At 45.7% G+C, this 14,013-nt stretch overlaps 1 protein-coding gene across 2 annotated transcripts in view; it reads right to left on the minus strand.

Moving 5' to 3' along the window:
• The window catches only part of COL4A1 (collagen type IV alpha 1 chain), a 154,640-nt gene that overhangs the window by 60,628 nt on the left and 79,999 nt on the right, over positions 1-14,013 (minus strand). For both annotated transcript variants that reach the window (XM_025364402.1, XM_025364403.1), the window contains exons 3-8: positions 3,568-3,657; positions 3,424-3,468; positions 2,207-2,251; positions 2,050-2,112; positions 1,501-1,554; positions 1,288-1,314 (exon numbers count right to left, since the gene is read on the minus strand). In XM_025364402.1, the coding sequence (XP_025220187.1) occupies positions 1,288-1,314; positions 1,501-1,554; positions 2,050-2,112; positions 2,207-2,251; positions 3,424-3,468; positions 3,568-3,657 (324 nt within the window). The remainder of the gene's footprint in view (positions 1-1,287; positions 1,315-1,500; positions 1,555-2,049; positions 2,113-2,206; positions 2,252-3,423; positions 3,469-3,567; positions 3,658-14,013) is intronic.

Raw genomic sequence — 14,013 nt, forward strand, 5'->3', positions numbered from 1 at the left:
GTCTACACTGGAAATCAACAGCCTGGCATCCCTCCCATCATGACTGCCATCCTGATGACCAGCTTCAACCACTGCATGGTCAACTCAGCCGCAGCCAGGACCGAATGTAGAGATGGCTAAACAAAGGGGTCCGCAACGCTCTGCACAGGACCATCCCCAACTCTAGACAAGAGCCCCTGTCTCTAGTTAAAAGACTGCTGTGTGACCCCAGGCTCTTCTCACAAAACAAGAATTCTCTTTTGAGAAAAGGCTCAGGATGAATACTTTTATAAGAGCAGGGTGTAATGGTAAATTTTATCTGTCAACTTGGCCAGGCCACATTATTGGGTTAAACACCAGTCCAGATGTTTCTGTGAAGGGATTTTTAAAATGAGATTGACACTTAAATCAGTAGACTCTGAATAAGGCAAATGGCCCTCCATAATACTGGTGGGCCTCATCCCATCAGTTGAAGGCCTTACAGGATAAAAGACTGACCTCCCTGGAGGAAGAAGGAATTCTGCCCACACACCGCCTTCGGACTCAAGGCTACAACTCCACCCCTTCCCTGGTGTCCAGCCTGCCCACTCAGCCCGCAGGTTTTGAGCTTGCCGGCCACAGTCATGAGTACCAATGCTTTAGAGGCCGTTTCTCCTGTCTCTGGCTACACACACACAGGCTACTGGTTCTGTGTCCCTGGAGCACGCTAACACACAGGGCTATTACGAGGATCTGTTTCCTATGTGTTCTGAATCACAGGCACACAGGGACTCTCAGCCTCATCCAGGTGAGTGATTATCTCTACTGCAGCTGCTGAGACCTACAAGCCTCCCTTGGACAGGACTGCTCCCAACACCCAGATACCGGAGGTCCCCACCCTGTGCCCAAGCACAGCCCACAAATTACAGGACTGCACATTTGGAGGTCGGGCTGATGCCAGCAGCCGAGCCCCAAGACAGCAACACCCCGCCTGGGAAAAGCTGTCCCAGGTTCCCTCCTGGCAAGTCTGAGAGGCACCCAGGGAGCTCCATTCTCCCATCTGCCCTCCCCGGTTTGGGCGAAGTGAGCCTTCGCCACCACACCAGGCCTCCTTCCACTGCTTACTCCCCATTAAGACACTCAAGTGTCTGAACATTAGAGTCTAAAATCTGAGTTTGTGTATTACTTATACAGTCTTTTAATGTAACAGAGTTTAGGGAAATGTGTTCAGAAGCAATCGATCAGCCAAAGTGGTTTAAAGAAAATGGCACTTGTTTTAAACAGATTCCCTGTAATGAATCCAATAAAGCAAAACAAAATAAAATGTACCTTCATTCCTGGTAACCCTGGTGGTCCCTACAAAAGAAAGTTTTGGTGTTAGTTTTGTTTTTCTCAAAATGTCATTAGCATTAAAATTGTTATTATATAATATTATATGTAAAATGTAAGTTATTAAAACATAAGCAAAGAAAGAAAGAAAAGGAAATGGAATGAGAAGAGAGAAGTTATAACTAAAAGAAAGAGGTTCTGCCCTCTACTCACGGGATTTCCAGCGAAACCAGGCAAGCCAGGAGGCCCGAGCGGCCCTCTCTCTCCCTGGGGAGACAGCAGAGCATCATTCATACACAGTGTGTGTGTGGCAGACACATCAGCCCTGACACCGCAGGAGTTACTCTGCCCTACCCTTCACTTGTTGGTTAAAATCATTTCCTAAAAACAGTTTGTCACAAGCTCTGCTACTGGGTACCACTTTATGAAAGAAGAAATAGACTTGATAGTATCATTAATAGGGACAAAGGCCCAGAATGGCATTTTCTTACACAATGTAGTCAATGATTACCGGTAATAATTTTCATGCTTAAATGAAATTTTAGGATAAAAGTCTACAAAAAAGAAAGGAACAATTACATCTTTCTGGTACACTAAATATGGGAAAACTGTATTTCCTTACCAAATAAAGCAAATTTTAAGACAAGTAACTTTCCAATTGTGGCAAATAAAACTCTATTCATAGAGTCACACTACCTGACTCCTTAATATGCAAAATTACATAAACACACACGAAGAGGAGGGTCTCGGTTCTGGATTTACCTTTGTGCCATTGCATCCTGGAATACCTGGGGGCCCTGGTGGGCCGTCTTGGCCAGGAATACCCTGCCATTAAGAAAGTGAAAATGTAACCCAAATAGAAAATCACCTGACGGAAAAATATTTCCTAAAAGAAGCAGAGTGCATTTTCTATACGTACGGGAAGTCCCGGGTTTCCAGGGTAGCCAGATGCTCCCGGGGGTCCCTGTGAGGGTGGAAGGAAAAGCATGTCAGTGGAAAGCCGGAAGCTTCACTTCCTCCCACTGCGTCCACCTGCTTAATGGAGTTGTGCCCTCATTTTTGGTGTCTGGAACACACACACACACAAAGCAGACAGTGCACTCTGCACAAGAGGCAGTGGAGGGACCGGCCAGGGCAGACCGCCCAGGCTTATGGAGCAATGCTACACCCAAAGCACACTACCGCCATTCGCAACTGCAAAGATGTGGAACCAGCCTCCGTACCTACCAACCAATGAGTGCAGAGTGAAAAGGTAGAATCCATGTACCATGGAATACTACTCAGCCACAACAAGGAGCAAAATGATGTCTTTTGCAGCAACTTGAATGGAGCTAGAGGCCATTATTCTAAGTGAAGTAACCCAGGAATGGGAAACCAAACACCGTATGTTCTCACTTATAAGTGGCAGCTAAGCTACGAGGATGTAAAGGCGTAAGAGTAATACAATGGACTTCCGGACTCCGGTGAGGGGAAGGCTGGAAGGGGGTGAGGGATAAAAAACTACGTAACAGGCAGAGTGTACACTGCTTGGATGACAGGTGCACTAAAACCTCAGAAATCACCATGAAAGAACTTATCCATGCAACCAAAAACCACCTGTACCAAAAAAAAAACTATTGAAATAAAAAAAATAAAAAAATACGTTTTTAAAAAGCTGACTGCTGATCCCTTCAAACATAAGGCTGCCCATGCACAAAATAACTCTGCCCCCATTTCACCTTTACCAAGAGGCAGAGAGGAGGAAGAGCAAGGCTGGCTCTGAAAATACCACGACTTTTCCATGAAACGAAGTCATCTCTGTCTAATGACTGTGGACGCATCACCAATCACACCTTCCCCCAAATTAAAATATGCCCAGAAGAGATTCCTGAAGAAGAACAAACGGGGGAAAAAAAGTTTGCAGAACCAAGGACTAAGGAGCTCAGCCTGTGCACAGCCCCCGTGGGAAGGCCTGGGGCTCAGCGAGTCATGGGCTGCTGCTCACTGCCTGCCTCGCACCTGCCTGCCTGTGCTGTGTGAGCTGGGAGAGGAGACGGAGGACGAGGGCTCGGAAAAAGGAGGGGAAAGGTGCCCGACTCTGGGAGCGGGCCTGTCCCACGCATGGAATCATCGATTGTGAGTGGCAACTGTACTCACTCTTGTCCCTTTTGTTCCAGGTAGTCCTGGTTCTCCAGTATCACCCTGGAACAGAATAGAAATGCCATTGTCATTGATCACCGTTATCTCAAGAATGCAGGCAATCTTACATCCACCCACCCCCAATCCCACAGCCGTGCTTACCTTTTGTCCTGGTGGTCCCTGCGGCCCTTCAGGTCCTTGCATTCCAGGAAACCCAATGACACCTTGTAACCCTGGGAGGCCTCTTTCGCCCTATAGAAGAGGAACATAATGTTTCTATGTAAGTGGATTAGGCAGTTAATAAAAGTATTATGCTATTTATCTGGAAAAAAAAAAAAAAAAAGAAGAGGAACATAAGTCAGGCAAAAGGCAGCAGTAAAGAAACAGAGGAAGGAATCGCTGACCAACTGTGATGGCTTTTTTTTTTTTTTTTTTTTTTTTTGAGATGTAGTCTCACTCATTGCCCAGGCTGGAATGCAATAGCATGATCTCTGCTCACCGCAACGTCCACTGCCCGAGTTCAAGGGATTCTCCTGCCTCAGCCTCCTGGGTAGCTGGGATTACAGGTGCGTGCCACCACGCCGGCTAATTTTTGTATTTTTAGTAGAGGTGGGGTTTCACCATGTTGGCCAGGCTGGTCTCAAACTTCTGATGTCAGGTGATCCACCCTCGTCAACCTCCAAAAGTGCTGGGATTACAGGCATGGGATACCACGCCTGGTCTATGATGGCTAATTTTAAGTGCCAAGTTGACCGGGTCACAGGATACCCAGATAGCTGGTAAAGCATGACTTCCGGGTGTGTTTTTGAGGGTGTGTTTCTGGAAGAGATTGGCATTTGAATCCATGGACAGTAAGGAAGACGTGCCCTCACCCAAGGTGGGCAGGTGCCATTGTTAGCTGAGTCCCGGATAGAACAAAAAGCCAGAAGAGAGGCCAATTCTCTCCCTTCCGGAGCTGGGACACCCATCTTCTCCGGCCCTCAGACATCAGAACTCTGGGTTCTCCAGCCTTCAGATTCAGGGACTTGTACCACCAGCCCCTTGGGCTCTCCAGCCGCTGGCCTTGGACCCAGTCACACTTCAGGAGTCCCCGAGTTGCCAAGCTTGCAGATGGCAGATCATGGAACTCCTCAGCCTCCATAATCCTATGAGCCACTTCCCTTAATAAATCTAAGTATCACCCAGCCTTGCACAGGTCCACAGTGAGTGTCTGGAAACAGACAGCAACAACTACTTCAGGCGGCTTCGCCCTACTGCGTTTCAAACTCTTGAGGACAGAAAATATTTCTATCTCATTCCTGGCACTATCCTTTCTATATACTAAATGCCAAATAATTTCTTGGGTAAATAAAATAATAAATAGTGAGGCATTTTTCACTGAACTGGTTATAATTTCACTCAGTCATTGGAACTCTCCTGTTAGCAACAGTCTCAGTGCTGAGATTTTGTGATGGATCCTCCAAGACGTCTTCCTCTCCAGAGAGCATTAGGAGGTGAGGGTAGGCAGAGTCCACAGTGTGAACCTCATGCAAGATGCTGAGCCTGCCCTGGGCCATCATGGGGTGATGGTGGGCTTTAATGAGAAATGTCTTTCAAGAGTGTTTTTTGGGCTGGGTGCGGTGGCTCATGTCTGTAATCCCAGCACTTTGGGAGATCGAGGCAGGCGGATCACCAGATGTCAGGAGTTCAAGACCAGCCTGGTCAACATGGAAAAACCCTGTCTCTACTAAAAAATGCAAAAATGAGTTGGGTGCAGTGGCACATGCCTGTAATCTCAGTTACTCAGGAGACTGAGGCTGGAGAATCACTTGAACCTGGGAGGCAGAGGTTGCAGTGAGCCAAGATCGCGCCACTGCACTCCAGTCAGGGAGACAGAGTCAGATTCTGTCTCAAAACAACAACAACAACAACAACAAACCCATAACCATGATAAGAAATCAAGAAAACCCATTTACAGGATGTGCACTTTAATGCAGTCTTACCATACGAATTGGGTAGATTCAGTGACGACTGTTAGCTGATTTAAAAACAGAAGGCAGGGCCGGGCGCGGTGGCTCAAGCCTGTAATCCCAGCACTTTGGGAGGCCGAGACGGGCGGATCTCGAGGTCAGGAGATCGAGACCATCCTGGCTAACACGGTGAAACCCCGTCTCTACTAAAAAATACAAAAATTAGCCAGGCGAGGTGGCGGACGCCTGTAGTCCCAGCTACTCGGGAGGCTGAGGCAGGAGAATGGCGGGAACCTGGGAGGCGGAGCTTGCAGTGAGCTGAGATCCGGCCACTGCACTCCAGCCCGGGCGACAGAGCAAGACTCCATCTCAAAAAAAAAAACAAAACAAAACAAAAAAAAAAACAGAAGGCAGGCACTTTGGAGATCACAGGCAGGATTACTTAGTGTTCAGCGCCTTTCCCAAAGTTGCATTCGTTGAAAGTAAAAATCAACTGACAAGCTCTACGTCACATAACATAAACATCCAAAGTCGTCCTTCTTTCCAAACCACTCAGCCAGTCCTGGCACTTACTGGTGAATTAACTGCCTGCTCCATTTTTACAAATGCAGAGAGGAGGTTATGAACCCGGGACTCAACCGCCACGCCTCCACAGGGCTGTGTGTTTCATTGAAAGGATACATCAGGAGTCTAGACACTGTATGTGGATAAATATGGGAGAGATTGTTTCAAACCCTAGAGAACTGAATCACACAGTAAGTGGATTAAAGAACCTCAAGACTCATAGTGTGGCACTGCCCCTTCAGGCCAGCAGCATCCAGGGAATCGGCCAGAAGAGCAGACAGACCCCACGAGGGCCCTGAGCCCAGGGTTTGACAGGGAAGGCTGGCTCCTTCTCCCCGGGGCCTGTTACAGTGAGGAAAGAAAAACATTCCCAGACCAGGACTTGTTCAAATGAAGAGTTCCTTAAATACACCCTGCAGTGATGGCCCCAGGACACAACGGCAGAAAGTCCTGCTGTAAGGAGTTATGGCGTACAAGGTCACCAATCTGGGGCACCCGGTTTTTGGATGTAGGAAAAGCCTAGTCAAACCGGAATAGGACTGAACTCCAAACAGCGGCTAAAATAAATAAATAAATCCGGAGTTGTGTAGCCCCGAATCACCCAGTATCAGACAGGAAGGAAATGAGAAGGGCATGTCCATTAGAAGCTTTCTAATACATTTGGTGCAGTATTTTTAGAACTTAATTAATATTGGCAGTATCGCCATGAGACCAGCGACGATAAGATTTTATAATTCTCAATTTAACCATGGAATGCACTGAGGACCAGAGCCAGATTAACTGATTTCTACAAGTTTCTCACTGAGTCAGCACTACAGCCAGAAATAGAAATGAGGTCAGCCTCCACCACAGTCCCTGTTTTTTCTGGGTCACTAGAGCAAGTCGGTTCCCAGCAGAACATCAAACAATTCACCAACTTAATGTTAGCCCAAGGTACCCACCCTTTTATGTCCATTTCGCAGATAGGGAAATTAAGATTCCGATGCTTAACTAACTTGTCATATGTCACTGGGTGACCCCTCATGCTGCTGGGAACAGAACACAGAAACCCAAATTCCCAGACCTTGCTTTTACTGCAAGAACACATTCTTTCCCAAACGTCACCAGAAAGCTTAAGCAATCTGTGTATCCCCAGAGCTTTGAAATGAAGGAGCTAAGAAGGAAGTGACTCCTCCATGGACATGGTTCTTGCCATTCCCCACATATTTTTTTAATGTTCTTAATCTTTTGTCCAGATAAAAGTGCACACGAATAATCTAACACTCTGTACCCTGTCCAAGGTTATTATGGGAACCAGAGCAGAGCAGACAGACAGGATAAGCACTTAAACAGCTATACAGTTAGCTGGCGACCAGCATGCAGTATGGGGCCAAATTATTCCTCCGAGCTTTTAGCACATTTCCACCAGGATTATAAGAAGAGCAAAGAGCTGGACATGTTGTGCAAAGGTTATTGGAGCTAGTAGTGTCCAAGCCAGACTTTGCAGCTGCAACTAGCAATGCTACAACCACGGCCACCGTGACCCCCCCCAACTGGAGCTCTAGGCAGAATGTGAGCAGTTAGAGGCAGGGAGCAACAGGGCCCTCGATCGTCTGTTTCCCCTGGTGTGCTCAGGGCAAGGTCCCAAACTCCATGGCGGCCACAGACTTCATGTCAGGCCAAAATGAAAACCACAACCATGGTCTGTCACAGCAATGACTATTTAAAGTGGAAGAAACAAACAAGAAACTTGAAAAATACTACACAGAAAGTTTTCATGCAGCTGAACCTTGTGCTCTCATTGCTGAACATCAGTGCAATGCAGGGCACTGATCAAAAGAGGAAAATTCTATACCAAAACTGGAGATGATTACTGCTGTGTCCTCAAATGATGAAATTCAGAATTTGTGGAGGGAGAACAAAGTGCCATTGTCTATAAAGATGAAAGAATACAACATGGAGAATAATCTTGGCACCAAAATTAGGCATTCTAAATTAGGCATGAAATAGGGTTTCATGCGTGGAGCAACTTAAAATTCTTGCTTAATGCATTACCTAAAGCAAACATATACTTTTAAAAACTCCTTAAAATGCGTGGAGAGAAAGTCATTTTATAATACCCAATTCTTTCCCTTCCTCTTCCAAGGCTTGTAGAAACAAGTTCACGATTCAGGAAATCAAATACTCACATAAGCTTCCGTCATAGCTAAGTCAGAAATTCAAATACAAATCAAGTACTCAGGACAGCTGAAGTTGAAATAGCATGAAGCTTCTAAATGTGGGAGGAAAATACAATTACCAACAACAAAAACTGATGTGAACACAAAATATACCTAGAATAAGCAGTCATCACAATTCTTACTGTCAAAGGCCCTGTGACGTCTGTTTCAGAGGCCGACATGGAATCCGTATCTTTAAATCAAAATTTTAATGGATTTTTCCAATCTGAAATATTAGGATCATGGATCTTCACAATGGACTGAAGCACACACAGAGATGCTGCCAGCACTCTGGGGCTTTCTCTACGCACGGACTGAGTGCGGATACCGGGTCTGGTACTAAGCACTGAGTGTACTGGGTATGGCAGCCTCCATGCGCTGGGTGCAATCACGGGAAACAAGCAATGCTCACCAGGGAGACTGCAATTCCTTCTCCACCTCAACCCTGTAACTTCTTCACAGGCAACGAAATTGTTTTATTCATTCATGGTGTTTGAATTCAATACAATGTCATGGGATGCTGAACTAGCCAATTGCATTACATGACGCTCAGCATGAGGCAGGATTCCACACATGAGTCTTAAAAACTTTAAGAGGTAGTCAAAGGTTAGCGGGCAGGACACGGCCCCCATCACCTCTGCAGTCTAAGCATTCTGGGCACCATTACAGACTGGCCGGAGTCCGCAGCAGTGGCTGAGAGGCGCAGGGCAGGCTGCACTCAGGACCACGCTGGCTCTGCTGCTGCTTTCTGTCATCTAGCGCCTCGAGATTTCCATTTACGAGCAAGACTGCAAATCATTCAGCGAACCAAAGCCCTCACATTCGAAGCCAGAGCTCACCAAGTACCCAGTGAAAGGGAAATGATGTCAAGGATGGGTCACAGTCAGCGTGTGACTGAGGAACTCTTTCAGAAATTCCACAAGGCCAACTCCTTGAGCCCAACCACCATCAGAAGAGACATCTGCAGGACCATTTCCTGGATGCCGCCGCTGGGAAAGGGGTGGGAAGGCTGCGGTCGGTGCCGCGGGGTCATGGAAAACTCAGTGGCGAGGCCCCGTTGGGAGCTCCCCCAACGCCATGAGGCTTGACATGAGGGCAGGAATACTGCCACCGCAGTACGAGGGGGGACAGGATGCAAGGAGATCCCCTAGAGGGTCTGCTTTCCCTAAGAGGAAGGCGTGAGTGTGCACTCTCCTTTGCTCTATGAGACATACAACAGAACTCTTAAAAAGATGTATATGTGTTCATTAGAAGTATGTGAATGAAATTTAACAATGTGGATTGTTGCACTTAGCAGCATTATCATTACTGTTATTTCTTGCATCTAAATATTTAGCATTAAAGCAGCAAAGATTAAACCAATCACACATAAAAAGTGTGACTGCAAATCTGTATCTTCTTCCCGAAACTCTTATTTCTCCCTCCAGCCCAGACGTCTAGCTTGAGACAGTATCAGGAAATGTGTGCAGTGGCCCTCCATCAACTATGTGGGCATACGCAAGAGCTTGAGCAGCGCATACAGATGCACCTCAGCTTATGATGCGGTACGTCCCAATAAGACCACTGTAAGTTGAGATCCTGTCTCAAAAAATATATATATAAAATATATGTTACATATATATGTTATACTATATATTATGTATACTATATATTATATATTATATATATTATATATAGGATCTCCCTCTGTCACTGAGGCTGGATTGCAGTGGTACTATCTTGGCTCACTGCAACCTCAGCCTCCCCAGTCGCTCTATTACAGTACTGCGCCTCCATGCCCCACTAATGTTTGTATTTTTAGTAGAGACGGGATTTCGCCATGTTGGCCAGGCTGGTCTTGAACTCCTAACCTCATGTGATCTGCCCGCCTTGTACTCCTAAAGTGCTGGAATTACAGGCATGAGCTACTGCACCCAGCCCAATAGAAAATATTTTTAAGTCAAAAACACATTTAATACACCCGACCTACCTAACATTGTAGCTTAGCCTAGCCATCCTTAAACATGCTCGGAAAACTTACACTGGCCTATGTTGGGCAAAACTGTTTAACACAAAGCCTGTTTTATAATAAAGTTTTTAATATCTTTTGTAATTTATTGAATTCTGTATCAAAAGTGAAAACCAGAACGGCTCGCGGCCCCTGACTAGAATTGCGAGAGCTGCTATCGCACGACGTTAGCCCAGGAAAAGATCAAAATTCAAAATTTTGATCTTTTGAATTTTGAATTCTGATCTTTCAAAATCCACGACCTTCAGATACCATGACAGCTGTCCTCTTTCTAGGAGACGTCTGGACTCGTCCTCTTCGAAAGCACGTGGGGTTGTAGGGCAAGTTCCTCATTTCATGGGCCTCCACTGTCCTCCTTCTGACCATCATTAGCTTTGTTCTGAGTACTCCCAAGGCTGCCGATGATGGAGATGAGCAAGTTTGTGTGAAGAATGGGAGAGAACTCAGTGCTGGAGCCTCCTGGCCAAAAGAACAGTGGCTAGGGTCTGAGGACTGGGATAAACTAGAAGTGAAAATGCCTTCTTCCATATGGCCAAGCCTGGACTGTAACTTTTATACTGGACTTCCGGCCCCAGGATTCTTGAGTGGAAAATCCGAAGCCCTCACGACAAGGTCCATGTGATGGAGAAGGTCCACCTTGTGTCCAGCAAATGCCTGCCTGCAGCTACAGCACTGAACGCAGAACTGTCTCCAGGAGTCCATGCTCAAGGAGAGATTTCTGTTGGACAAATCCTGATGTTGAAACATTATCTAAGCCCATGATGAATTCTGGCACAATTCTAGGCTCAAGTATTCTTTTTTTTTTTTTTTTTTTTTTTTTGAGACGGAGTCCCGCTGTGTCGCCCAGGCTGGAGTGCAGTGGCCGGATCTCAGCTCACTGCAAGCTCCGCCTCCCGGGTTCCCGCCATTCTCCTGCCTCAGCCTCCCGAGTAGCTGGGACTACAGGCGCCCGCCACCTCGCCCGGCTAGTTTTTTGTATTTTTTAGTAGAGACGGGGTTTCACTGTGTTAGCCAGGATGGTCTCGATCTCCTGACCTCGTGATCCGCCCGTCTCGGCCTCCCAAAGTGCTGGGATTACAGGCTTGAGCCACCGCGCCCGGCCTCAAGTATTCTAATATGAATTTTAACATTCACTATGAAGTTGACTGACAGAGCTGAACACTCAAGTCATATGTCATCCAAAGCTAGAAGGCGATGGTCACAAAGGAGATGCATGATGAATATTTCTGATAGATCCATATTCACAAAGAAATAAAACCATAGATGTTTTCTGATCCATGAAAATCCACTTTGCACATCAGCTTGAAAAAAAAAACAAATTAAAAAGAGTCCTTCACAAAATGCTTTCTAAAGAACTATCATTCCACACAAGAATAACTCAAGGGAGCCCTCAGTGTGGTCTTCTTATAAACAATTTAAAAGTTCCCCGAAAGCCATCCAAAAGCAAACAAACCATCTGACGTCCCCGAACCAGTAAAAACATTCTAGGAGAACTGAGTGCTGATGAATTACTGGCAGCCAAAAAAAATCTTAAAAATTTCCAAAGGTCCTTACATCTTAGCAAAGTTTCGGACATTTGTCCGTGATGAAGGTCGAGACTCACTCATGGACGCCCACAGCAAAGCTGTGAGCAGCAGCAAAGGCCTCCAGAGGCAACTATTATCTTCAATAGTTTGTTTCTTATCTTCTATCAGAAAAAAACAGTCCTAAACGCTCTCATTAACTCTTACTCCAAGGCAGTACTCCATTTCAAATATTGTTAAGCAGAACCATGCTAACTCAGTCCCCCAAAGCAGTCAGATTTCCACGTTGGAGAGGGAGAAAAATATGATGATGATCTTTTTCCAAAGGCTTGTGAACCTGCCCAGTCAGATTCCATGTGTACCTGCGCTCAGGCAGCGCATCTTTCATCAATAGCTTAATTCTGTTTTCCCATTAAACCACACCAGCACACAGTGCGTTCACTGGAAACCCTTGTATTTTCCTGGCTCTGGGCTCCATCAACAACACATTCAAATGCCCATGTGAAGGGCCAAGCTCCTGGCCGGGGCGTCCATAGACACCCACCCTTCATCCACCTCCAGGCACCTGCGACCCACACAGCAGCACCCCAGGGCCCTGGCACCCCTCAGCACATTGGAGAGCGCTGCCTCAATCTGAAACAGGCACATTCACACCCTCCCCGGCGGGCCCTGGCACCTCAGACACACCCATGGGATCTCAGCCAAGCATCCCCTTGTTGAAGAAGCACTCAGACACCGAATGATCTGGAGAAAACCCAAACTCTGGCAGACTGGATTCAGCCCATGACACGACCAGGGGAAGAGCGAGTGGCCTGAATCAAGTCTTGGGTGAGGAGCCTCCGTGGGCTGCAGCTGCTGGCCACTAGAGGGAGCTCTGGGACCATACATTTTCCCCCAAACGACCTAAAACTCCCTGGTGGACCTTAAAGTATTAAGCCTTTTCCTTAAATTTTCATTGTAGTAATATATTACTATAAAAATATTAATATTCAGGGCCAGTGAACATATGCTGTGGGCAGAGTGAGAGAAATCACTTTGATATGGCCTAAAAGAACTCTATGGTAAATATTTTTCATTAGGATTCAAAATTTAATTAAAATTAAATATAAAAACTAGTAACCTGAATATTGAGGCTACTGCATTACAGGTAAATGCAGTCAGCCTATAAATAATGAGAATGATGGATATTTTCTGGATAGCATTTTCACATCCATTTTATAAATTGGGAGAGTATTTGAATCTAATGACAATACAGAAAAAAATAGCAAATTCAATTTTTAAAATAACTGTATGGAAATAGAAAAGACTGAAAAAATTAAATTCTACGAAACATGCATAAAATCGATACAAATGTGATCACAGGAGGGTCTCTAAGAAACCACTACTAAACATCCCACTGCCAGTGAAACTTATTTAAAGGTTCTTCTTTGGTCTTCTTCCACTAGAAGGTTATAGAAAACTTAGGCATTAAGGTAATTCAGTCCATTCTCCTGAGTTCTGCCAATTCTAAAAGAAAAATAAAATCTATCCAGTTTTTTGGCTACCAAAAAAGATACTAACATTCTCTCCTTTGCTTAACCTATCAACACGAACACTCATTAAAACCAAAATCACAGACGCCTCTACCTAAACCTATTACCTAACATTCTGTTTCTCAAATACGTATTTTTAAAAATATCTTTAAAACGAGAAAAACAGTACAGAAAACAAGTGTTATGCTACAGGCTTGGAACCTCACTTGCTGCAGCTATGGACGGTATGGATGGTTGCGCATGTTGCACACTGCAGCAATCAGGGGCCAAAATCAGCCACTGAAGCTAGGTGTTGGCACAGCAGGAGGCCTTTATCTGATATGACAAAGCTGGAAAAAGCCCAGTGGTAGCAAAATCATCCTTCAAATAAGTTGCACAGAGCTCTCTGGGGGTTCCTGCCTTGGTGACATCCCAAGGATGTCAGGACACACCAACCAAGAGGCAGCCTCTATGTAGACTTTAGAGGCTTGGTACTGACCTGCCAAGAGTTGGGAAGCCAACTGAGGAATGTCCCCCAAGAGAGCCCTAATCCAGGGCAGGGGCTAAACTGCCCAGTCACCAATGCCAACACTTTGGTTGGCTTTTGGTTTTGGTTTTACTTACTCCATTAAAACATAGAGACAGATATACATAAATACTATCCTCAAAGAGCTAGAAATGGACACGGCATAAATGAATGCTTCCAACTTGAGCTCCCGCCATCGCAGGAATGATCACACTTAAGATTGCTGAGAGTCTGCACATGAAATCATGCCTCTGCTCACCCGCACAACTGTCTTGTTTTTGAAGTTCCATGAAATTTATCACAATTCTAGGTCATGACTTAGTTAAAGA

This window comes from Theropithecus gelada, chromosome 17, assembly GCF_003255815.1.
Source record: "Theropithecus gelada isolate Dixy chromosome 17, Tgel_1.0, whole genome shotgun sequence".
Taxonomy (NCBI): Eukaryota; Metazoa; Chordata; class Mammalia; order Primates; family Cercopithecidae; genus Theropithecus; species Theropithecus gelada.